Source organism: Semicossyphus pulcher, unplaced genomic scaffold (genome assembly GCF_022749685.1).
Source record: "Semicossyphus pulcher isolate SPU_LCO1_2020_fin unplaced genomic scaffold, fSemPul1.0.p SCAF_19, whole genome shotgun sequence".
Taxonomy (NCBI): domain Eukaryota; kingdom Metazoa; phylum Chordata; class Actinopteri; order Labriformes; family Labridae; genus Semicossyphus; species Semicossyphus pulcher.
In genome coordinates, this window is record NW_027211692.1 from 13255927 (window position 1) to 13279898 (window position 23972).

Genomic DNA, 23972 nt, shown 5'->3' on the forward strand with positions numbered 1-23972 from the left:
GCCTCAGAAGCTAATGACCAGCCTAGCAAGTAGCCGATCCAGTGGGTTTGCTAGCTTAGGCGTGCTAGGCGCCAGCCTCGGAAGCTAAAGACCGGCCTAGCCAGTAGCCGATGCAATGGGTTGCTATGTTAGACCATGACTTGCCACCCTGGTCGAATGAATAGGCGGCTTCTCATTTACCACCGCTGGCCTCTTAGTTGCCAGCACTGGCTTATCATTGGCCAGATCTGTAGCTTGCTTCGGCAAGGATATAGCCTTTTTCCTTTCCTTTATCCTGCGCCATACCTGTAATCATCTGTCTTTCTCCTGTACAGATTACTTCCCTGCTATTTAGAATGATCAAATGTCTTTGCTTAAGTGACATAATAAAAGCCGCTGTATGTGCAGCACATGGATCTCACCAAGTCTGTAACTGTTGATGTGACGTGCTATTTTATCCTTCATTTTAGACATACAACATACTCCCTCGTTTCAGATGTAATGAACCAGTCTAGAGAAAGCATGTTTCTGCATATCCAGGGAAATCAAGTGTGCCCCCTGCCTGAGTCTAAAACATTGCATAATAGAGAAACCACTTGTCACTGAGGGAATTGCGGCAGCAGAAATGTGACACAAGGCTACCAAGTGTTCAGGTCTCAAGACTCTGGTGGGAGTTACTGCAGAGCGGACATTCAACAAGCAGCTGCTAAATAGTGACCCTTATAAAACACACACACACACACAAACAACTGGCCGGAGATGTACATAGCCTATAGGGCCCCTGGCAAGCAGCCACGTGTACAGTGCAGTTGGACTTAATAAAGAAAGCATTTAGAGTGAAAGAGAAAAAACAGCAAAAAAAAGGCTGAGCTCCTCACCAGCCAGCCATTTGGTCTGACTGGCTTGTTTATGTGGCTGGTTACTGCGAGGATGACTAAGCAGAAATGAGAGGGGGCGGTTTTGGACCAAAAGACTACAAAGGTAGGGAGGGATGGAGCGTGGCCAGACATTGCAAACATGAGCAATCACTTATAAAGATAAATATGAGGGAGGGAGGGATGGGAAAAGGTGGGATATCTCTGATGACCAGAAATCCCAGAACTCCCAGTGGAAATGTACCCAGACTGCAGGACTAAAAGAGGCTCACAGCAGCAGCTTAGCAGAGTGATGTGCATTTCTACAAGTAGCTGAGATGTTAAACCAACTCCTCTCTCAGCTGACCGGGCGTGTGGGGATTTCTTTGCAGAGTCTCTGGGATCACAAATGTGTTTCCATCTAAGGGCTCACTTTACATCACTCACACATGGAGCCACACCCACAGGTAGACATGTGCAGAGCTCCAGAGGAGAGGCCCAGCTAAGGGTTTATGAGTGTGTGCTGCAGCGACTGAAGGACAGAACAAACAGGAGAACGTGTCCCTGCTGCTAAGGCTGGCGCTGCCAACTTCTCCATCCGTTCTGTCAGTCTGATTGGAGGGGGATCGGTTTGGTGACGGGATGTTCCCACACAAACAGACGCAGACGAGCATCCATGTGTTCAAGTGATATGTACGATCAGATATTTTTCAACATGCGTAAATGCAACACATATGCACACTCTAGGACAATAAAATCTTAGAATAAAACCTGAGAATTACAAGGTCAGTAGTATTATCTAGATGCAGGACAAACACTACTGCCCTCCCCCAGGACACAAAGAAAGCAGAAACCCACTCCTTTTGCTGCTGCATTAAAAACTGTGGGGCTTTATTACTCCAATTGACCTGCTATACAAGTAACATCCTCTAGTATCATGTTTCCAGTTTCGCCATTGACAGGCATGGACTCCACAAGACCTCTGAAGGTGTGCTGAGGTATCTGGCACCGAGACGTTAGCAGCAGATCCTTTAAGTCCTGTAAGTTGCCTGGTGGGGCCTCCATGGATCGGACTTGTTTGTTCAGCGCATCCCACAGATGCTTGATTGGATTAAGAAGACCTTGAACTCGTTGTCGTGTTCCTCAAACCAGCCCTGAACCATTTCTGCAGTGTGGCAGGGCGCATTATACCGCTCGAAGAGGCCACTGCCATTAGAGAATACCGTTTCCATGAAGGGATGTACTTGTTCTGCAACATTTGTTTCCCTTCCTTGGACCACTTCTGGTAGGTACTGAGCACTGCAGACCGGGAACACCCTACAGGAGCTGCAGTTTTGGAGATGCTCTGACCCAGTCGTAGCCTTCACAAGTCGCTTACACTTGCAAATTTTTCCTGCTTCCAACACATCAACTTTCAGGACAAAATGTTCACTTGCTGCCTAACAAATCGCACCCACTGAAAGGTGCCACCGTAATGTGATAATAAATGTTATTCACTTCACCGGTCAGTGGTGATAATGTTATGGCTCTCTGCTTGAGAGGGAGGTCAAACAGCCCCTTTGTTTTCCATGTAGTCAGATTTCGTCACCATTTACTGATTTGCAACAAAAGCACGTCGCATTGAGTTGAAACATTTGAATATGTTAACGATTGTGACGTTATGTGCACCATTCATACAAACAAAGGCACAAGGTCGTCAGAAATATAAAAACAGGCCTGAGGCTTACCCCACTGGATCTCAAGAAGTGCTTATGCAGAGGGATTATAGGACACATGACTGTGCTGGCTAACCCACAAGGGAAGGCAGAAAAAAAGGACATGAAACACCCGTCTGCCTGTTGGGAATAAAAACCACTCTTGTTGAACGAGGGAAAAGACACATCCCTGCTGGATACTGTCAAAGCACATGTTCAGGTTCATGCCATGATGCATCATGCTTTGTCTTTAAACCACATAGGATGTGATTTGTAAAACCATTACTGTTCAATTTACAGGAACTTTTACAATTACAAAAAACTTTTTGGTGGCGCTAACAGGATTTCCCAACTGTTCCCAGCCAGCTTATCCAGCTCTCCTGGCTGCACTGCACATTTGTATGCTGCCACAGCTCCTCCAGTTTCTACTATGTACATACGTTGTATAGCCTTGTGATACATGTAGTTATTTGTACCCCAGCAATTTGAACTCTCTCACACTCCTCTTATAGCCAATACCAGTGCAGGGCCCGCCCCACATTGCCTTCCAATCTAGAGGCAGTAATTTAGTCATATCAACAAACTACAGCTTGTTGTAAGCAAAACTATGAGTCTGGTTCAGTCGATTCAATTAGCATTAATAAAAGTGTTTCTTTTCTGTATGGACTTTGAAGATGGGGTCACTGCTTCACTACCGGTGGAATGGGCAGTTTAACACACCTTTTAAAGAAACATTAAGAATAGGAATGTTGCAAAAGTCTTAGTTTGAACAGGTAAGACTGGAAGGGTTAGATAGTTTCTTTGTATACAAATAGGAAGACAAACAGAAAACGTGTGTAGTCCTTTTTTGGGGTTATATTTATTCCTCTGACACACTCTCCACAGGCCATTACCCTTTGTAATTCTCCTTCTTTTATTGTTGTTTGTTCGTGCTTATTTCCAATCTATTCAATAATTAACTTTATATATTTTTTTATTAATCTGGTTGTATGTTGCTGCTGTTTCCCATGAGAACTCTGCAGCATGAAAGTATGGCCCTCCTGGACGCCATAGTCGTGTTTGGCAAGTTGATCCCTTCAAATTGCTCATCTTCGTGACCATCAGTCCACAGCCCATTTAACATAGGAGTGAGAAAGTCACCTAAAATTAAAATCTTAGGAGCCAGAACCATTCATTCTGTAATTTTTACTTAACTTAAAACTTAAAATATGTCCTCATTCAGCATATCCACTGTGATTGACAATACCTGTTTTTCACATCCAGCTATGTCTTACTTTTCAAAAACAATCCGCTTTGTGTTTTTGGTGGGTAGCTGGTGACGGATCATGCAGTTTTTTCTCGGGGTATCTTTGGCAGGGCAGCAGGGGTCCTGCAGGCTTTGCACATTTTGTTCCCATGATGAAGCAGTTCCCATCACAAGCATCCGTTAGCAGCTTCATGACAGCTGCGTTAGCAGTGACGAGGACTGCAGTACAGGGGAATTGGCCAGTTCAAATTGGAGTAAAAAAAGAGGTTAAAAAAAAGGAGCTCAGCAGGCTGGGGTTGTAGTGGCTTTCAACTCTGCCAAAGGATTAAACAGGGGATTATGGTGTCTCACGAGAGGTGGCAAATAACCTAATTTCAAGTAGAACCTCTCTCATTCAGCACATTTTCCCTGACTAGTCCTTATTGGGCCAAATTAATATGTTCCTTTCCCAACAGCAGACAAAGAGTTACACAACCGCCAAAGCTTTGCCAAACAGAAAAAAAGGACCGACATCTCTTGAATGCGCTCCATCCACTCTGCCAGTTTAATAGCTAAACCTAGCTGAAGCTAATACATACAATTTGTCTGATACAAACGTGAATTGTATTTCGTTAAACTGACAGGTGTCTCTCTTTTGTCCACGCTAAATAGCAGAAACACATCTTTATTTTATAGGACAGCATTTGTAATAAACTGGTAGAACTTAGTGTATGTTCTCAGTATAAGCTCTGCTGCAACACTGTTTGAGAGTCTGTGTGACTGCACTGATAGATGTTTATCTTTGTGTGAAAGTGGACCTCACCTGTATCTGTTTGAGCACTTTGGGTATGGGTTTACAGTTGAGTTTCTGACAGGCCTGTTTGTAGGAAGAGAGGATCTCCTCCACTGTCACATTCTGAGCTGCAACACACAGAAACATTCAGAAGGTTAGGATTGCTTTGAGTTACTGAGCTCACACACACAAAAGAATCAGACTGAGGGAAAACATTTATTCAGTTTCCGTCATATTTTTCATGCATCCTTTAATACTGTCTGATACCTTTGGATAATCTTTATTATATTTCTATTAATTTTTATTTCTCTATAGCAAAGCTCCCACAGCACACACTTGCATGCATTGAAACTAGTCATCAAATTCAACCATGTGCAACAGCTTTAGTGCATTCAAGCTTCATTTGATGGTTTCCTATGACGTGTTGTGTGAGTGAGGACGGCTGAGAGAGGATTTAGATAGCCCACAGTGGATACACAGCCCTGTAATAAATGCAAAATGTTTTAATCCAAAGTGGCTCTTCTTACATCCCTTGCTGGCACGTGTTGTCATATCATTAGCTTAACTAAGGCTTATGTATTTTTTGTGCCCTGCAGTTCACTTGAAGGTCACTCACTTTTGATGCTGCAGTTGCAAAGGTTTTTCTACGACAGCCACCTTTCCCGAAGCAAACACTGAAGCATCTGAAATGGATTATGTTTAGCTTCCATGAGGCTGATCCTTTTATTATCAACATGATGAAGTCTAACCCCGGGGCAATGTCTCGGTTATGTCACCGGCCTGTGTGTCTGCCTTGAGGAGCACTCTCTGGACAGAGAGGATCAGAAATGTAACCCCTTCAAGGGCTCCCCTACTTAAGTCGGCAAAAAGGAGGTATTGTTCTTGGAGTGTGTGTGGGTCAGCCGCTGCCGCCATCCCAGACTGTTGCTGGGGCTAACTCCAGTCAGATGACTGGGCAACATTCAAACCCACTGTTCTGGCTGAGAGACTGCTGGGAGATGAAGTGAGGCACTTGAGCAAAGAAAGACAGAACAATCATGATAGGAATGAAGACAGAATGGAGACTAAAATTAAACATGAAAGTTCAGGACTCGTAGGATAGCGTGCATTTGCACAATCGACTCTGTGTATAGGTATCGTATCCAGACAGATTTATATATTCAGAGTAAACAGTGCATACAAAGCATGTACTTGTGCGTCTACTGTACTAATAAATTAAGCTAGTGTGTGTGTGTGCGTGAATGTGACTTTGTGCTGCAGTCAGCATTGTGGTTTCTCTCGCCAAGGTGAGAGTTTGTCCGCTTCACTTTCCAGTCCCCGCCATCTCCTCTCCTCTTTGTCTCTCACAGTCTTCCCCCATCTTCCTGTTCTTAAGTTCACCCCCCAAAAACTTGCACATGGCAGGAACAGAACAGTCTGGGCTAACCAAAATGTAATGTAATTTTGGGTGGATAAATGTGTTGTTTTGTGTTTTGTACAAAAGCAGGTCAGAATGAACATCCTGTTGTTGGGACAAAGAGGCAGTTTCAAAACCTGCATGAGCAGCCATACATGTCTGACCGACTGTGCTCTGCACCGTCCAGATGAAATGTACACACGTCAGACTGTGGTTGAAAGTACTACAAGAGACGATACTGCGGTAAGGCTGAAGTAATGGTGTTCGTGTGTGTGTGGGAGACTAAATGAAAGAGTGAGTCAGTGCCACATGAATACAATGAGAACACATTTTTCACTTGTTTGGAGGAAAAGACCGAACTGACAAAAACCAGTGGAGTCCAACAGCAGGTCCTCTACACAAATAAACAAACACTAAAGCAGGTTAAATAAAGATATGATGGCTGCTACATTCAGTGAAAGAAACAACTCGAAGAAGACACACATGCAAATGTTTCAACTGAGCTCAACTAGGATTGCGCAATGTGTTGGACATTCACACAAACCCCTCCAATCTTCAGGCCTGACCATCAGTGTGAATCACTGGTGCAGCAACAAGCATGAGAACTTTGTCAACCACATGACCAGGCCAGTGGTTTCACTACCAGGAATCAAACCCTTTGTAGTCGTGTGGTGGACGGGAGCTGCACTCCTGTCCAGTATGCATCCTTTATAAATGTCCTCACACTAATTACTGCTCTGCATTGAAGCCAACAACTGCCAGCAGAACACTGCTGTTACACGTTCCTGCTGGGTATTTGGAGGAGACTGTATGCAAAGCATCACAGGGTCCATGTTACAATGGGCCTTCACACAAATTCAATGATGCGTTCTTCCTTTTATAATGAAATGTTGTGTGTGGAAATTGGTGAATTAAAAATGTTGTGCATGTGTCTATTTTATGCATTTTGCCTGCAGCTTGAACTGTGAATGCTCCAGGTCTGTTATAACACATTAGATGGCTTAGAAATAAAGACACATACATTTAAGCGCTCTGTCAGAAGCAGTGCCAGCTACTAGGGATACACGATATTATCGGCACGTTATCGGTATCGGCCGATATTGGCTTAAAAATGAACTATCGGACATCGGCCAACACGCCAATATCCGCCGATATAATTAACCGATAAAATAATGGGCCGCTGCATACTTGATTAAATGCCCGACCTCGGCACAATGTCCCCGGCGTGAAGAAGACCTGCGCGGCGCAGCGTGATGACGTCACGTGTGTCTACCTGCAGCATGAGAGAGTTAGAAGCCAAAATGTCCGTGGTGTGGAAGTTTTTCAAAGTGTCCGAAATAGAGAGCAAAACTGCTATTTGCAATGACTGCTCAGCTTCGGTGATGCGAGGAGGAGCCAAGGCAAAGTCTTTCAACACTACAAACCTGATTAACCATCTCAAGACCCGTCACCCCGACCGTTGTAATATATGTGATAAGAGTATCACCATTACACTGTACGCTAATTCCAAGGCAGAAGAGGGTTGAAGATCTCTGCAATTAGGTGTGCGGGAAAAAAATATCGGTATCGGTATCGGTAATCGGCTAAATGAGTTGTAAAATATCGTGCATCCCTACCAGCTACATGTTAATGTCGGAGAAAGCAAAGACAGGGCATGACCATATTAAACAATCTACATCTACTTTCCCTCTGCATCTATTATGTAAAGTAGTCCTTTAAAAAAAACATGTTATTAACTTGGTTTTTAAGGTGAGGTTCACCATCACTTTGCTGCTTTTCAACAGCACAAACTTTCCCCAGGAACTAGGAACCTTTTGAGGAACTCTGTGCGTTTCAATAGCAGGAACCAGAGTCTACTTTCCAAAGGTCCAGGAACTTTCAGGGCGAGACCTGCAGTGCCGTTTCTGATTGGTCGAGTACTTGCAGCGTTTTATTTAATCCGCCATGTTTAAAAGACTGCAGCTACAAGCTCACCGTTATCATCGTTACCTTGTTATCTAAAGTACAAAAACAAGTTGAATCTCCTCCATGCTAACAGGCTAACTGTAGTGTCGAACAAATGGTGATACCGGCCCGTTCATCGCATTTTATGCCGTAATCTTAGTTGTATGTCCTTCATCTTCTTCTTACCGCCACCTACGGGACTGGTGGTGTAGTGCGGTGGTTTTACTGCTTCTTCATACGTCATTGGCCTGATTTGCATAATCTTCCTGGAACTTTAGGCCGCTGTGGAAAAGCAGACAACAATGGGCCACAGGAACCATTTAGTTCCTTGAAGAGAAATTCTTGGAACTAAAAGTTCCTGGTACTTTTGGTCGAAAAGCACCTATTCATGCTTGCTTCCAGGATCAAACAGCTGTTATAAATGGCACTCAATTAATTTAAGATGTACATTTGTGCTTTATCCACAAAGAATATCTGGACATATAACTGTGGATTAAATATAAATGCCTCTGCTGCCAGTGTGAGAGAGTGTGAATATGTACAGTACAGTGTGTGCTACCACTGAACACTGTGTCCTTGGAAAAGTGTTATTGTGCAGAGTTCGAGCAAGTGTGTGTAAACACTTCCTGAGGGAAAGGTGGGGTTTCGGGATGGGGGGGGGGTAGGGTCCCATGCTTAGTGCACAGTATTTTCACACATACTGCAGGTCGTTAACTAGAGAGGAGGGGAGATGAGCGAGAAGGAGACGGACTAAAAAAGGACATGGTGCTCATGATGAAAGACAGTCTATTACTACATTACTCAAAAGAACGGAAAGGAGGAAGTAAAGCAAGGAAGTGAGAGATGTTCATTAGGAGCCGAGCGTTAGCTGTTGCCTGTGTTTCTGCTTGCTCTGTCTTTGTTTTATTACACTCGCCTCCAGTGCTGCTGTTACATGCATGGAGGGAGTGGCGATGAGGAGTTAGCGCAGAAGGGGGAGAGAGGGAGTGGAAATGACTGCTCCAGAAACATCTTAAAAAACCAGGTTAGGGGAAGTAAAGAGGTAATGATGTGTAGAAAAAATGTTGATTAAAGCCAGTGTGCAAAAAATGAATCAATAAATCCACCTCGTCCTCGAAGAGACAAGACATTTATCACTGAATATATCACTGCCAACCAGTCAGTCAGGCCAAGGTGACCACGCTAACACTTATCACGCCATACAAAATCCAAGTTAAACAGTCAGGCACAAAATACCCTTTGTAGCACTGCACCATTTATGAATTTTAACCTGACCTTCCCTTCAGAAGACAAAACCTGCTCTTCATGTTATACTAACGTCAGAAAGCACAAAGGGAAGGGCAGCTCCATTTACAAGCACCATAGATTAAGACTTCAGGTGTGGAGGGGACAGCAGAGAGAAAAAGAAGAGCCTAAAGACTGCAAAAAAAAAAAAACAGTCGATCTCCTCTTTTCACCCCCTCTCTGTGAATCTGCTAAATAACACACACAAGCAGCACGCCCTGTTTCTCCTGCTTAATTGTTGTTGGCCTCCATCCACCGTGCAACAACACGCACTAAATCACTCGCTGCTAGCTTTCCTGAGCTTGTGAGCAAAATAATAATAAAAGAAGAAGCAGGATGCAGCTTCAACAGCTTGCTGACTCAGATAAACAGAGGTAAATTTAGCACTATGAATTTATGGTTAAGGAATGATGATGAGCTTTGGACCACTATCCTGCTGGTGCACATGCAGCCTTTAATTGAGCAAACACTGGATTGAAGCAAGATAGTGCTCCAACTAATACAACTAATAAAAATGATACGACAACTTTGGCTTCCTTGTTTGTTGTCCTTATTTGTACACTGACTTTCTTCTCATGATTTATGGAGCTGAAGGTAGTTTAGAGGAGAAACGTTATTCAAACTGATATGATCTAGTTTATTCTGGAGGATGTCCCTTTAACCGTCTCGAAAATGTATAAGCAAACTAGTTTCACCTTTACTGATTTCTTCAATAGTCCAGGTCTGTTTCAGCTCTCACAAACGACAGCTCTGTTGCTTCTGTGTAACTGCGCACAGCCAGTTGGATTGGTATCTTGGGGCGAGGAAAAACTGCAGGCAACAAGGGAGCTATACCTGCCATAAATTATGAATCAATTACTCAAGCTGAACAACCGGCAGAGCTGCAACAAGCACAGACACGTATGTCGAGAGGAGAGAGAGCTGTGCTTGCAGTGTGCCAACATTTTGAAGACAATGTTTTTACAGTTAGGCATTGAATTGGAGCAGCCAACCTGCTACTTCCCATCCACACCTTCATTGAACTAGAGCTGGAAAGACAAGGTGAGGTCAAGGTCTGTGGTGAAAAATTAACACGTTGGCAGGCGGGTATTAGAGCAGTAAACCTCAAATGACACACCTGAGGTTGGAATCAATCAATACGACGCCATGCTTATCTGTGATATACAACTGAACGTGGGTAAAACAGGTTCAGTAGGTAAAAGTTGCATACACTTAACCTTATCTCTTTAGAAAACCCTGTCCTGGGGCTAGGAACATATTCACTTTACACTGCAGAAAATGCAATCAGCAAGACACCGGAGGTCCATTAAATTCCTGCAGAGCTGAGTGACAGGCCGTTTGGCCAAAAAGGAACAGTCGTGCCTGACCTTCTGACAGACACAGGTTGCCTCCTCAGTAGGGCTGTGTGTTGGTAACAATGTGGCGATACGATATGTATCACAATACAGGGGTTATGATTCAATATATCGCGATATATTAGGATACTGTAAGCAACGCAATATATTGTGACTTGAAAAAAATTGAATACAATTTTTTTTGTATATATACACACATTCTGTTGTAGTATGCCAGTTTATATTTTCTTATGTAGTAAAAAACAATAGTCCCTTTAAAATTCACCATCAAAGCACTGTTTTCTGTGCAATCTGAACAAAGGAATTACATATGCATATCAATGAAAAGTGCTTGCAGGATTCCTAAAAAAAACATTAAACAAATGTAACAAATAAATGCACATGGTGAGCATTCTCAGATCATTTTAACTTGGATTCCACGTTATTTCAGTTTGTATGTCAATGCTTATTTTTCAATGTCAAGGTTTTTGTGGGGGAAAGACGAGCTGGTCAACATGCCCCGCTTTCTGGACGCTTGTCTGTGCAGTTACGATGTTTACTGCGGTGGAGAAAAACGACTCGTTTGCCGTTAAACGAATCGTTTACTGTTTGCTGTATCATCAGAACGGTGTTTTGCTGAGTGCGCTCTCAGATACGTTTGTGTGTCCCCCAGTATTTTACTTTGGCACGGCACATTTTGCATCTTGTCTAATTAGAGCCCACACTTTCAGCTCTGTGCGCCGCGGGAGCCGTCTAATTCTTTCGGATTCAGCCGTCGGTGGTAATGTTTGCTAATGCTAGCGGTACTGTAGGGCCCAACTTCTTCCTGTTGATGTTGTTATGTTGGAGTGTTAGTCATCTAGCAGTCGGGGATTTAAACAGCACAACCAAACAAACCACTGCCTCGATTCATTGCATAGAAACTATTCATTAAAAAACGATACAGCGTTTTTTAAAATTGATGCAATGTCACAAAACGTAATGTTGGGATTTAAGTGTATCGCCATTTTCTTACACCCCTACTCCTCCGTGGTTCATAACAACCTGAGGTAAAACAGGAGAGAAGTAATCAGCTGTGAACTCATTTCATTAAGTCAATAATGCTACCTTGACGATGTTACAGTGGGTGGTTTATCTTTGATTTTTAATTCACGCTGCATAACAAACTTTTTTGCCATGTAAGTGGACAACTCATCCACATGCATGTTAATAAGTGCAGCAGCTAAAAATACAGACTTCTCTTCTCCTTTTGTATCTGCACATCATAACACTGATGCAGTCGAAGCCTCCGCCGCCGCCCACTAAAGGTCAGAACACATCGACCCACAGAGAGCCCACAGTGTGAGCGTGGGCTTTGGTACCAGACTCATTTTAAGCTAGTCTTACTGGGACAGATGAGTGGACTGTTGATGGATATTTGCTGAACTGTTCCCATCACCACAGTGGATGCAAAGGAGCAGGGATGAAACACCAGAGTTGCATGATTTCGACGTCGCCACCCGCAAAGCCTCCAAATTAAATTTCCCTGACAACCTCTGTAGTCTTATTTAACCACTTGTTAGCAACTGCCTATTTTGGATAAACGTGGAGCTTCAATATTAACAAGGGGGGGATTTTCTGATGTATTTTATGTCGTTAAAAAAACCCATTAAAATCTCTTTGGCTTGTTTTAACCACAGACCTTCCTTCAGGAATCTGCCCAGAGACAAGAAAACAGTGACTTCAAGACAAGGGTGTTAGACCTGATTCCTGCAGGACTCTACCTTTGTTGATGTTTTTCAGAGAGGTTAGCTTTCAAGGTCGGGCTACAAGCTGTTGACTGCATCACGGAGCAGGCTGCCAGAATTAAACTGTAGTATGCAAAGCTAGCACACATGTTGTGTCATTTCCCCGTATGCGTAAAAAGGCTGAATTCAAATCTCTACGGAAAAGAAGCATGACTGTGATGATTGTATAGGACTTGGAGCTCTGCCCATTTGTTTCCCACCAACCTGGCTAGTTACTGGGAACAGCAACATGACCTTCAGCATGACGGCTAGCTTTGGAAAATTACAAAAGATATTGAGCAACTCCCTTTCTCTTACCTTCTTTAAAGAGCTGTTCACTGCTTTCAAACATCTAAAAGGAACGTGTAAGGACCCTATCAGTGTTCTTATGATGTTGTTTGAAAGTCCTTGATGTTGAGGCCAAATCTTTTGGGCTTGTGAAAACATGATTATTATCTTTAGAGGTGCTGAAACAGAGCCGGCACCTCACCTCCCTGGAAGCTGCTGTCGAATTAAGCTGAATAAATGTATGACGACTTTCGTCTTAGCACCAAATCATACAGTGCCAGCTCTCGCGATGCGTTTGTAAATGCTCTTTTCAGAGATGCTGTGTACTGCGCAGAACCGAGAAAAAGTACAGAGTAAGGATTTCTGAATTGTTGAGATGGCATTCGATTGAAGTCTGACCCAATTTCTGCACAAGTCTGTTCATCCATCTCAGCCTTGCTGTCTTTATACCTTCATCACTCACACTTATTCTTTGTCCAGCTGACAAGAATCCAAGTGCAAACATAAAGTGTACAGGTGCGGCACCCTCCCCTCACTCCAACAACAAGGGGGAGGCAAGCAAAGACAAGTGTTTGCGTGTGTGCAGAGGAAGACGGAGCACTATTTGCAGAGTCAGACAGTCGGCTGACAGACTTGGCACAAGGAGAGGATTGCACAGAAAATGTACAACCTGCAGTAATGTCTTAAATTTCCTCTATTTGACTCATCTGCACAGTCTGGTTTCACTCATTACAGCACACTATCTACACAGAGAGCTCCAAAAATGTTGGAAAGACAGCAAAGCGACTGCAGACAAACACCTAACCTGCTGTCTGCACACATCTGGTTCCAGCACAGAATAATGTGAAGTTACATCACGACAAACAAAGAGAGAGGGCTGCGGTTGGAAAAGGTAGTCAGCCTGTTGACTGACCTAGTTTATACTTGGACAAATTGTTATGTAGCAGCTAATACTAGCCTGCAGCAAGTGGCGTCCAATCCTCCTGAGGGATTTGCATGTTGACAAGAGGGAAAGTTAAATTCCTAAATTACAGGGAGCATGAGGTCTCTGGTAAGTAATAGCCACTTTGAATTGATCATTGAAACGTCATTCATCAAGTTACTAATCTGTAATGGAAGTAAACAAGGGAGAGACCAGTGTTGACAGGTTACATGCTTGAAGAGGGAAATTATTCCCAGCAAGCAGTTCAAAAAAAGTTGCTCAGAGGGAGATGACTGGAAACGGAGAGCTTGAAGAACACATGGAGGCCAGGTGTCCAACCGGCCGCGCTTTGGAGTGGAATCCACTGTTTTACCTGAGCTTGTTGAAGATATTCAAGTCTGTTTGCTCTGTCAGTCAGTTAGGTTTCGTACAGCTTGCTACTTTAAAAAAAAGTTTTAGACAGCACAGAAATGTTGCATTTTGAAAACCGCCTATGGACGACAGATCTGAAAGCAAAAGCCGGCTGCTTTAGCTTGAAAACAGCTGCCAGTTTAAAATGTACACATCGCTAAAAGCTAATGCAACCTAACGCATCTAATGTGTCCGAATCCTCTCTTCATGATGGGAATAATGCTCAGTGTTTGTTGAAACTTTTAAAAAAGTGTTGTCTCAACTGCACGGACGATTTGAAGGATGTATTTTGTGATGCTGTTTAACAGAATTGGATTATACAGAAAGGCCTCTCTGTTATTTTGTCTCCCCTTATTGAAATAAATGAGGCAGACAAAAAAACAGAAAAAAACATCAGTATAACACAATTAGAAGCAAAAGCACCAAAAGGAGCAGAATGGATGCTAAAGAAGACTTTCAGTGCATTTCAGTGTGGATTGAGATCGACATCAAAACACGGACGACGACGCATTTTGTCTTCACACGTTAACGTGTTTTAAATTAAGCAGGTTTGGTGTGGAAGTAGTCTGAGTAAAAACACGAGTATCACTCAACTTGAAGGTGACAGTGTTTTCACATGACAACACCAATGTATGAAGTAACATGCCAAGCCTTTGGGCAAACGTCCAGAGATAGATGCGAGTATGATCGAGGTGGAACACAGAAGTGTTGCCAGCGCCTACTTAACATTCAAGTGCCAGTGTTCAAAATAGCCCCCCTCTCCCAGTCCACCGTCTCGCTCCCTGCCATTTCACACTGCTGTGTTGTGGATGGTGACAGCGGCGTCATTCACACATGACAGCTGGCTGCCAGGCTGGTCAGAGGTGGGGCAGAGAGGCAGGGACTGAGCCGCTACTGCTGTTTGCTTCTACCAGTCTGGATGACAAGACAGCAGCAGAGCGGAAACACACAGAAGAAAGACAACATTTTTGAAAGAGAGCTGCTTTAAAACAGATCAGCCTCAAGGTTTTAACCACCACCGTATCCCATTTGCATAACTAAACTCGATATATAGCAGCACAGGCATGCCGGAGGGCAGTGGGTCAAAAGTAAACAAAGTAATTTGATGGCTTTAATGATGTGGCTCAAGAAATCGCACCACTTTGCAGGAGTGTAATTATACAAGTAAAAACCCTGGAATCTATTCCAAGTGCAGATCAATAATTAACAGACCGCACTGTGGTGAGACCGAGGCAAGATCTGACTAAATTACAACACCTGCAACCCCCCAGGCCTCCTACAAAACACAAATCACACACACACACACAACCAGTCCTCTACTGGCCTTCACGTCAACGCATACAGACAAACACAGCATTTTAGGTTTGTTGACACATTACTGCAAGTTAAGACAATCTACAATATCACAACATGGCTATGTTGGCTTCATGCTTTTGTGATATTTTAACTGTGCATCAGCAGTAATAAGAGTTTGGTGCTCTATTATTAAAACAAAAACAAACGGGGCGATTGGTGTAATCTGTAGAGATGGTATTATTGTGATTTTTCACTTTGAGCGTCCTCAGGAGTGATGAGAGCGAGCAATATCTGACTGATTGTTCTAACAGTTACGATGAATCCTTATGTCTGCACTTTATTCCTAAACATAGGTAATTACTCACAAGATTAGAGAGCAGAGTTTTACACACACAGGTCCCTCTTTCTCATATTTACAAGACAAACTAATGTGCATGAAGACGGGCTGAAATGCATAATAGATGAATGGATAAACCAGAGCGAGCCCAGAGGGCTGATATCATCAGCCGGTATTATCGTATCACAGACATATCTGCATCAGCGTGTAACGTCCGGAGGAAATAAATATCCAAGCACAGAAAAAGTGCAATTTAGAAACAGTGTCATCATTACACAGTTTATCTAACAGACGCCAATGTTTACAATGTAGTGTTTACTTTGCAACACCTGAGAAGCTGTTTGACAGCTGATAGATGTCGCTCAGTCTACTGATAGGTGAGGGGATGTGCCAGTCAAGATTTAGCCTTCTGGGTTTGAATACAAAGTACTGATCAATATGTAAAGCGTTAAAGGCTACATTTAGACTGCAGGCAAAAGTGGATATGTGACTCAGATTTGTCTTTTTCATAACAGTGTGAACAGCAAAAATCACAAGAAACAATTCTGTGGTGATTCAGGCCACCTGGAGTGGGTCCTATATCAGACACAGGTCTGATCTAATAGCAATACAACCTCAATCTGAAAAGACATAAAGGAAGTTTTTACCCCATCGTTCTTTGGAAATTCACATTCATTTGACAGATGTTGTTAAAAGAAGCCCATGACAGCCTGTTTCTGTAAAAGCATTCACGCAGTGACTCCACTTGCTCGTCCATACAGAAGCAGCAACCAATTAAACATGTGGCTCTCTCTCTCTCTTCATCCTTATCATCTGCTCATGAATTTGCTGGCCTCCTCTGCACAGTGATGTATACAAACTGCACAAAGTCTCCGGCGCGACAATCATCACAATTATTACAAAAATAACAGAGCACAGATAAAAAGCACACAGAATGATAAACACTTCTTTTATTAGACTTGTGCCTTGTTGTCTATATTATAGTACTCAGTAAAAATGCAGACTCAGTTCAATTCTCTTCATGCTATAATGAAAAAAGGGATGTCAATGACATGAATATGACCAGCTGTCTTCGGACAATCTTAACTCGAACTCTCAAATATTTGCACCCGTGTTTGTTCTGATAGGATGAAGACCTTCACCTGTGAAAGACAGCAATGTGGGAGGATATAAGTGCTGTCAACATTTATGGTCCATTTATCAAATCTGGTTTGGTTTTCGGTCAGATCTGGCGTCAAAAAGGTTAATGTGGCCAAACAATCCAGCAAACCGAACTTGCGTCACGGTTTTCCATTCTGTGGACTGAAAGCTTTGCTTATCAGTATGTAATTTGGTCCACAGCCACAACACATAACATTTCATGGGTCACAGAGCCTCTAACAACCTGGTGCCAAGTGGGCCTTGGGTCTGATGACAAGAGACGGAGCTGCACGTAGGCCAAAGAGTTTGGCCGTTGCGGCTAAACAGTCATTAACGTGAAGGATTTCTCAGCACTGCAAGTAGTAGGCTTCAACTTACTTACAAAAAGCTGTATTAAAATGCAGTCGCAGTACTTTAGCAGAAGTACAGTATTACCCAATAATTCTCTATAGCTGTGAGAAACACCAGACAGATCAACGTGACTTAACAGAACCAGTCTATCTCCATTTGAGAGTGTTTGAATAACTGATAAGCCTGATAAAGCAAATGACTTAGCACATGCTTCCAGTATGATCCAGTGCTGTTCTGATAGAAGCCTGAGCTGCAACCTAGACTGACTGAGCAAGGCAGGGAGGAGGAGTAAAAAGGAGCAGGGGAAGCTGCGCTGCATGTTGGGAAGTCCAGGAATCTCAGGATGTGATGTAGTATTTGCCCAAGTCAGGAGGGAAAGAGCAAGCAACCCTCAAGCGTCAACAGGGAGAGGTAAAAGAGTTCAAGGAATTATATTATCTAACGGAGAACAAAACATTTACATATTTTACTAATTTCCTTAGGCTGTTTAGGAGTATGTGGACAGACTACAACTCAAAACATACTTCTTTTTTGAGTAAAATCAAGCCTTATACATCGTATGGTAGCCAGTATCACAAAACTGGACGGTGTGTAATCTGGAAAAAAAAAGGTGCCAAAGAAGAAATGAAAATATGACCCCCCTCTCCTTCCCCCTCTTTCATCTCGCTCCTATTGTTCACCTGACTCTGTTCCCATCTGAGCCCCAGGGGTTTATTTTGAATAGCAGCTCCACTAACTTATCTCCTCTTCATGACAGTAATTAAACCGCATAATCTGTATGTTTTTTTTGCGAACATTCAATACGCACTCGCAAATTCCTCCCTCTGCTCTCTTACAGCTGTAACTCAAACTGTGCGTGGATGACGCTGGCGGCTCTGTGAGCTCAGGCTGTTATGTTTCTGACAGATGACATAAGACAGGGACCCAGAGAACCCGACACTCGCTCAGCACATAAAGGCTCTGTGAGGATCATGAATCTATTGTGGTACAGTGCGCCCAATGAGGCAAGAAGAGCCTCTGAGATGAGATTCAGATACATTTGATTTCCTGGATTTTACCTCAGATACACACACATACAAATACATTCAGACAGCCTGTCCTGTGTGTGAGCATGACCTCAAGAGGGATGGTGGAAGCAGGACAACAGAAAGGATATTGAGGTTAACGTCAGAGGTGAAGAAAGAAATGGTCATTGAATTATTCAAAGTGTGTGACTACATGTTTTTCTAACTGTAACTCGTATGTGCCGTCAGCTCTTACAGGAAACAGTAGCTGATTCAAACAGCCATCACCTGATTTAACCTCATAATCAATGTAAACAACATACAAAAAAATCCTACTATGATTACCTCCAGAGTTTTAAAATCCTGTTTGAGAGTATTATAAACCTTTGTGCAAGTTTTTATGGAGTCTTTAAAAGCAGCTGCGGGCCCCTCCAGCTCCCATGTCAAAGCGCCAAATTGCCCCTGAAGGCTGTGCTACCACTGTGTGAGCGTGTGTGTGAATGAGTGTATGATAGTTGGAGTGGTCGGACGACTGGTTCATTTCCCATCCATGTCATGTTGACACAGACACTGCTGTACCGGTTTTTGGGAGTTATTCATTTGGGCCAAGTTCAACAAAGGTTATACTGATTTACATATTACGGTTAAAACAACCACAACTAAAACAATAACCTGTGAAGCTTTGTCAATCTCAGCTATTGTACAGACCAATTGTTCTGGCTCTAGTACAGGATTATGACATCCCTTAATTTAGCTATAGGCCTGGTTCAGCTGCCTTTCAAACACAGTAAACTGCTGTCAAACACCAAGAATTATACGAAGCATTATATGGTCTTGAAGGAACCTAAAATAATTTAAAGGAACAATATGCAACACTGACAGCAAGCATCTAAAAAGGGTACTGCAGTCCAAATTCAAAACATTGGAGAGCGCCGCCTCCCTCTGCCCCCTTCTCTCCAGATTGGCCTATCCTGCTTCAGCGTTCGGACCGTGGTCGGAAAGCACAGGGGAGACTTATCGGTCTGCTCCAGGGCTGAAGCTGCCGCTAGCTTCGGGGCTAACTCCCATCACTTTACAGACACAGCAGCGAGCAGGAAGCAAGGCGCGGGCTTCAGTCTTGAGGAGAACGTGGCTTTATTACACACGCAGTCTTACTGGCTGATCCGCTCCGATCACTCTCGTGACTCATGCGCACACACTCACTTCCTGTCTCTCTCACTCACTTGCTCCACCACCCACACTCACGCACTCAGCTATTCCCAAACAGAGCTACGCTTAGTACAACACGAAGCTCACGCGGGTTGCCAGGTTGAGGACACTGAACCTACTCGAGCACAAGACTTTGAGAAAGACAAGCTACCTATCCTGTGCGCCAGTTTGTTTCATATCTGGCAACCCGGGGTGATGAAATGGGCAGTGGGCGGGATCGCGTAGGCCAAAACACACACAGATGTTACGCACTGGAAGGGAAACTTCAGGAGGACAACATACTGGCTGCAGCACCGGAGAAGCGAGTATTTCAACAAGCATGTTTCCTTAATCTCTGACGACATATCATGGTCATTTTATGATAAATTCCAGTAAATATATATTGTTCCTTTAAAGAACACTGACATTGAAAAAGGTAGGCTGATGAACAACAACTGCTATGACTGGAAACACTAAATATGATCAAATTTTCAGAGTTTTTTAAAATTAAAATAACATCCATTTTATTAGACTGATACATTTAGATCAACATTTTCAGAGAGTTATATCTTTGCCTACATTAAAAACAGAACATTCATTGCGTAACAAACTCCATCACCATCCGTCCACCGCCTGTCCTCTGCATCAATGGCTCAATCTGTTGGACCTTTGAACTTAAATAAACTGCACGATAAATAATCGGAGCCAAGAATACAGTCAGCTAGAAACTGATACCGTTCCCAGTGCCATGTGTTTCATAAAGTCCATGAAATCTTGGCTAATCGGGCTTGACTTTGCCCCTGTGGAGTTTGGCTAAAGATATTTCATGTCCAATGTATTATCAGACTGGCTGTCTGGCATGTGCTCTGAAAGACAGTGTGTAATGATACAGAACACTAGGAAAAGTGACAGGGTTTGGATGAGGGCTGTACGGGGAATGGATGCTGCAACTGAAATGATCTTAAGTGGGTACAATATATTTAAAAGCTACACGCCGTTATCAAAATGTGTAGGAATAAAGTGGGGAAAGACAAGTCTCTTTCTGAGGGGCTGTGGGATCAATTGCAGGGGTGTCTATAATACAACAATTTATAGAAGACAGAACATGTGGCAGTGTTATTCATGCATATTAACCTTGAGGCTTTACATGTATTTCCACTCCCCTCCCCCATCTCACATCACTGACCCTTGCCTTAGCCTGGCCTACATTACTGGTTTTATAGGCTACATCAGGAGAAAAACAACACTCTCACTGGCTTAACCTTAAAACCATACAGGTCACACAGACACTGAGACTGTCAGGCTGACTGTATAGTCCTTATTATAATGAATTGTGACATCCTCTCAGACTGAAGTCAACTGTGTAACTATGTCGACTGCCGTCACAGTGCTGTGAGCAAACACTTCCAAGCAGTGAACAAATAAAGTCCATAGCTCACTCGGGATAAAGGAGCGTAGTGCTTCCAAAATTAGAAAAAGGAAGGAAACTACTACTACAGCAGTATAACTCTGCTTATAAGGAACTAGATTGTGAAAAAGGAATACAAAACTGTTAATAACATCTGGTAAAAGCAAATAATAAATAGCCAAAGAGACAAAGAAAGGGTAATTGGGGCATTACTCCAATTTATACTTTGGTTAGTGGTTGACAATCAGCTATAAAAAAATAAAAAAGATAAGGCATACTAAGTTTAATTTTATCTTAACATATTAGAAAAAGATGCATGTTTACTTATGCAACATGATTACTGTATAGTTCTGTATAATCTATAGAATATATAGTTTCCAATTGTACCAGATCTAAAAGGTCATTTGATCTGGATTGGCATACTACACTATTGGATTTGTTTAGAGCTGCATATTGTATTTTCTTTTCCAAACTGGTTTCATTAGTATGCAAACAATTCCTTATTTATCTGTATCCTGTTCCTATTCATCCCCCTGGTCTATTTTTGTGCTGCTGTAGCACTATCTGTACGTTCTCCGAAGTTTTAGGCTATTTCATTTTACATAAGAGGCATTCATCAAAAAAAAGCTCATTACTGCATGGAGGATTAAAGTGAAAAAAGTAACTTCATTTTGTTTTAAGATCTGGTTTCTTGTATCAACACGGTAAAGGCAGAGCCCTATCCTGCATGAGCTTCCTTCACGACGTGTTTTCACTGAACAAACAGGAACCTACCGGCACACCTCAAGGAGTGGTGGGATCCACTCGCAAAATGGCAAACAGCACAGGCCTGGACCTATAGTTAGACATTTGGCTGTTGAGGTGGAAAGCCAGGCTAAGGTCCCCTGTTAGTGATTTCACTATTCAAGCCAAGAAATGAACTACTGAAAAAAAAAAAGGGGCGGGGGCACAGGTGCTGCCCGAGGACTAAGCAGGCGGTGGAGAAGACGAGCTTTAAAGAAAGACATAAAAGAACATTCCTCTCAGAGACGCACCTCTCATGTATCATTGTCAACATCCATCCATAAGTCACGTTTTTACCCACTACACATGGACTTAGCTGGAGACCATGACAGGGCACATTCAAACCCTGCTCAAAATGAGTGAAAGCCTCTTTAGATTTAGAGCTGTATAAAGTCCTATGAGAATAAATCGTGGCACACCATGTTGAATGGACATGTTCATACTGGCATAATAGACCAGTAGAATTAACAGAAAGTCATTCACACATACAGACATGCAGAAACAAACAATATTACCATGTCTCCAGGGATCCTTTGGCTCAACCGCTCCAGAAACTATATCCTCATCTGAAGGAAACGTCACCCTTTTGCCACTTGCTTTGTGTTTATCGTCCCCCTCCTCCACAGTGGGGTACAGTCCAGCCTGGTCTGTGGGGGCAGCTTCTGTGCTGCTCGTCTGGCTTACATCTGAAAGGCTCTCTGCAGCGCTGCCAGCTGGGACATCCTGAGACTTGGACTCTGAGTCTAAAGTTTTGTCTGAGAATGCTGTATTGTTTGTGGCTTCCACCTCTAGCACCCCACTTTCATCAAGACTCAGATCCACACCTATGTCCATGTCCCCGCCATCATCCCCTTCCTCCACAACAAACGTTGCAGGCTCAGCATCCTTATCTTCCTTCATTGTCTCTACCTCAATATTGTCCTTGTGCTGCTCATCATTAGAAAGGATCAAGTCTGTGGGATTCACTACAGCAGGGTTGTCTTTCTCACTGCCCTTTGTATTTCCATTGACCTCATCAATTTCGAGTGTGTCTTGGGCTGGGTGGTTATCCTCCTCGGCTGCCTGAACGTTGTCTGTGAGCTGAGGCATCAGGTACGTTTCAGAGGCCTCTGTGGGAACAATGTTTTGTATTTCTGTGTTACTGTCGGTCATCAGTTCAGAGATCCGGGGGGTGACCCCTTCGGTGTTGTTGGTAGTATTGTGATCATCGTCCACATTGCTTTTTGTCTTAACATTGCACAAATCTAGACGCTGCTCTTCGATATTCATGTTTACATTTCCAGTTAAACTCACTCTTTTTTACTGTGCCAGACAGCCTTGATATGGAGTTAAACAGTAACTAGGAACCAACTGACATGGATAAGCCTGTATCTGGCTATGTCTTACAGCAATTTATGTAGATGGGAACCTCTTCTGGCCTTTTATTAATCAACTTCTATTCAAGTGCAATGAAAAACGGGTTCTGGTTGGTTGTATTTTAGGTATTTGAATTGTATTTTCCTCAAAATCCCATCACAGGTGACTTTGGAGCTTCCTAAAAATGTGCTAAATAAAGTGCAATTTCACACAAATATCAGTGCAAGGAATATGAGATACCTGTGTGAAAAAGATGCTGTTTCAGTATTTTTTCTTTCCCAAACTAGGCAACTTTTGCTCAACTATCACCCAGACAGGCAACCACCACTTACTAATGTCTGCCAACCGTGTCCTATTGCATCAAGTGGGAACCGACGACTGACTCACTGATCGTCAGCACATTGCCAGCAGTGTTTAAGAGCACCAGAACAGTCAATAGAAACGAACAAGTCACTCAGGGTGCCTCCATTATGCTAGCAAAGTGAGCTTACTGCCCGACACCAAACCGATTCATTTGCATGTATTTGACCGAGCTAATGTTAGCTAGCTTGCTAAAGTTGTTGCCCAACAATGACGTCCAGGCCCGTGTACGGTCGCATGCCTGCTTCCTTGCGTGAGTCCGTCTGTTTCTCCCCGACAAAGTCCATTCTTCAGTGTCAAGCAAAATATTTTCCAGCTGTAGCTCTTGTCTCACCCTCGCATCACAACCCTCGACCAGCGGCAGCCAGAAAAAAAAAACAGGCGTCACACTCGAGCAATGAGCATGATTCGGTGGCTAACGTTAGTGCTAAAGAACCGTTCCGAAGCTACAACACCTGCCAGTGCTAATAGCGCGGATTAATATGAGATTACTGAGATATCCCAGCCGCTCATGTCTCATAGGTATGTCCCCATCCGGGAGAAGTCCGCTGAACCTGTTTTTGTCTGGCGTTACCATTCGCTAGCTTGTTGAAGTCCAACAACTGTTTGTTGTTCACACGTCTTACGTCAGCACGTCGTTTCCCACTAGTGTTGTGACTTTCCCGAACGATCCGATTCTTTTGAACGGCTCTTTGGTGCGAACGACGGGAACCGAGTCGTATGTGAGAGCTGTTCTTTTAAAAGTTGTGACCAAATTTCAGCGTCTGCTCTAGATCCACTCCCCTTAATGCCGAATTACCACAGGCAGCTTTTTTCAAATGCAACTCCCCCTAACTAGGTAACGTGCAGCGAAATCATG

At 43.2% G+C, this 23972-nt stretch overlaps 1 protein-coding gene across 1 annotated transcript in view; it reads right to left on the reverse strand.

Annotated features, from left to right (window-relative positions):
• The window catches only part of ppp1r37 (protein phosphatase 1, regulatory subunit 37), a 45702-nt gene extending 22001 nt beyond the window's left edge, over positions 1-23701 (reverse strand). Inside the window, exons 1-2 of the mRNA XM_069668472.1 lie at positions 21913-23701; positions 4576-4673 (exon numbers count right to left, since the gene is read on the reverse strand). Coding sequence (XP_069524573.1) covers positions 4576-4673; positions 21913-22666 — 852 coding nt within the window. The 5' untranslated portion in view covers positions 22667-23701. The remainder of the gene's footprint in view (positions 1-4575; positions 4674-21912) is intronic.
• Positions 23702-23972: the final 271 nt, after the last annotated feature.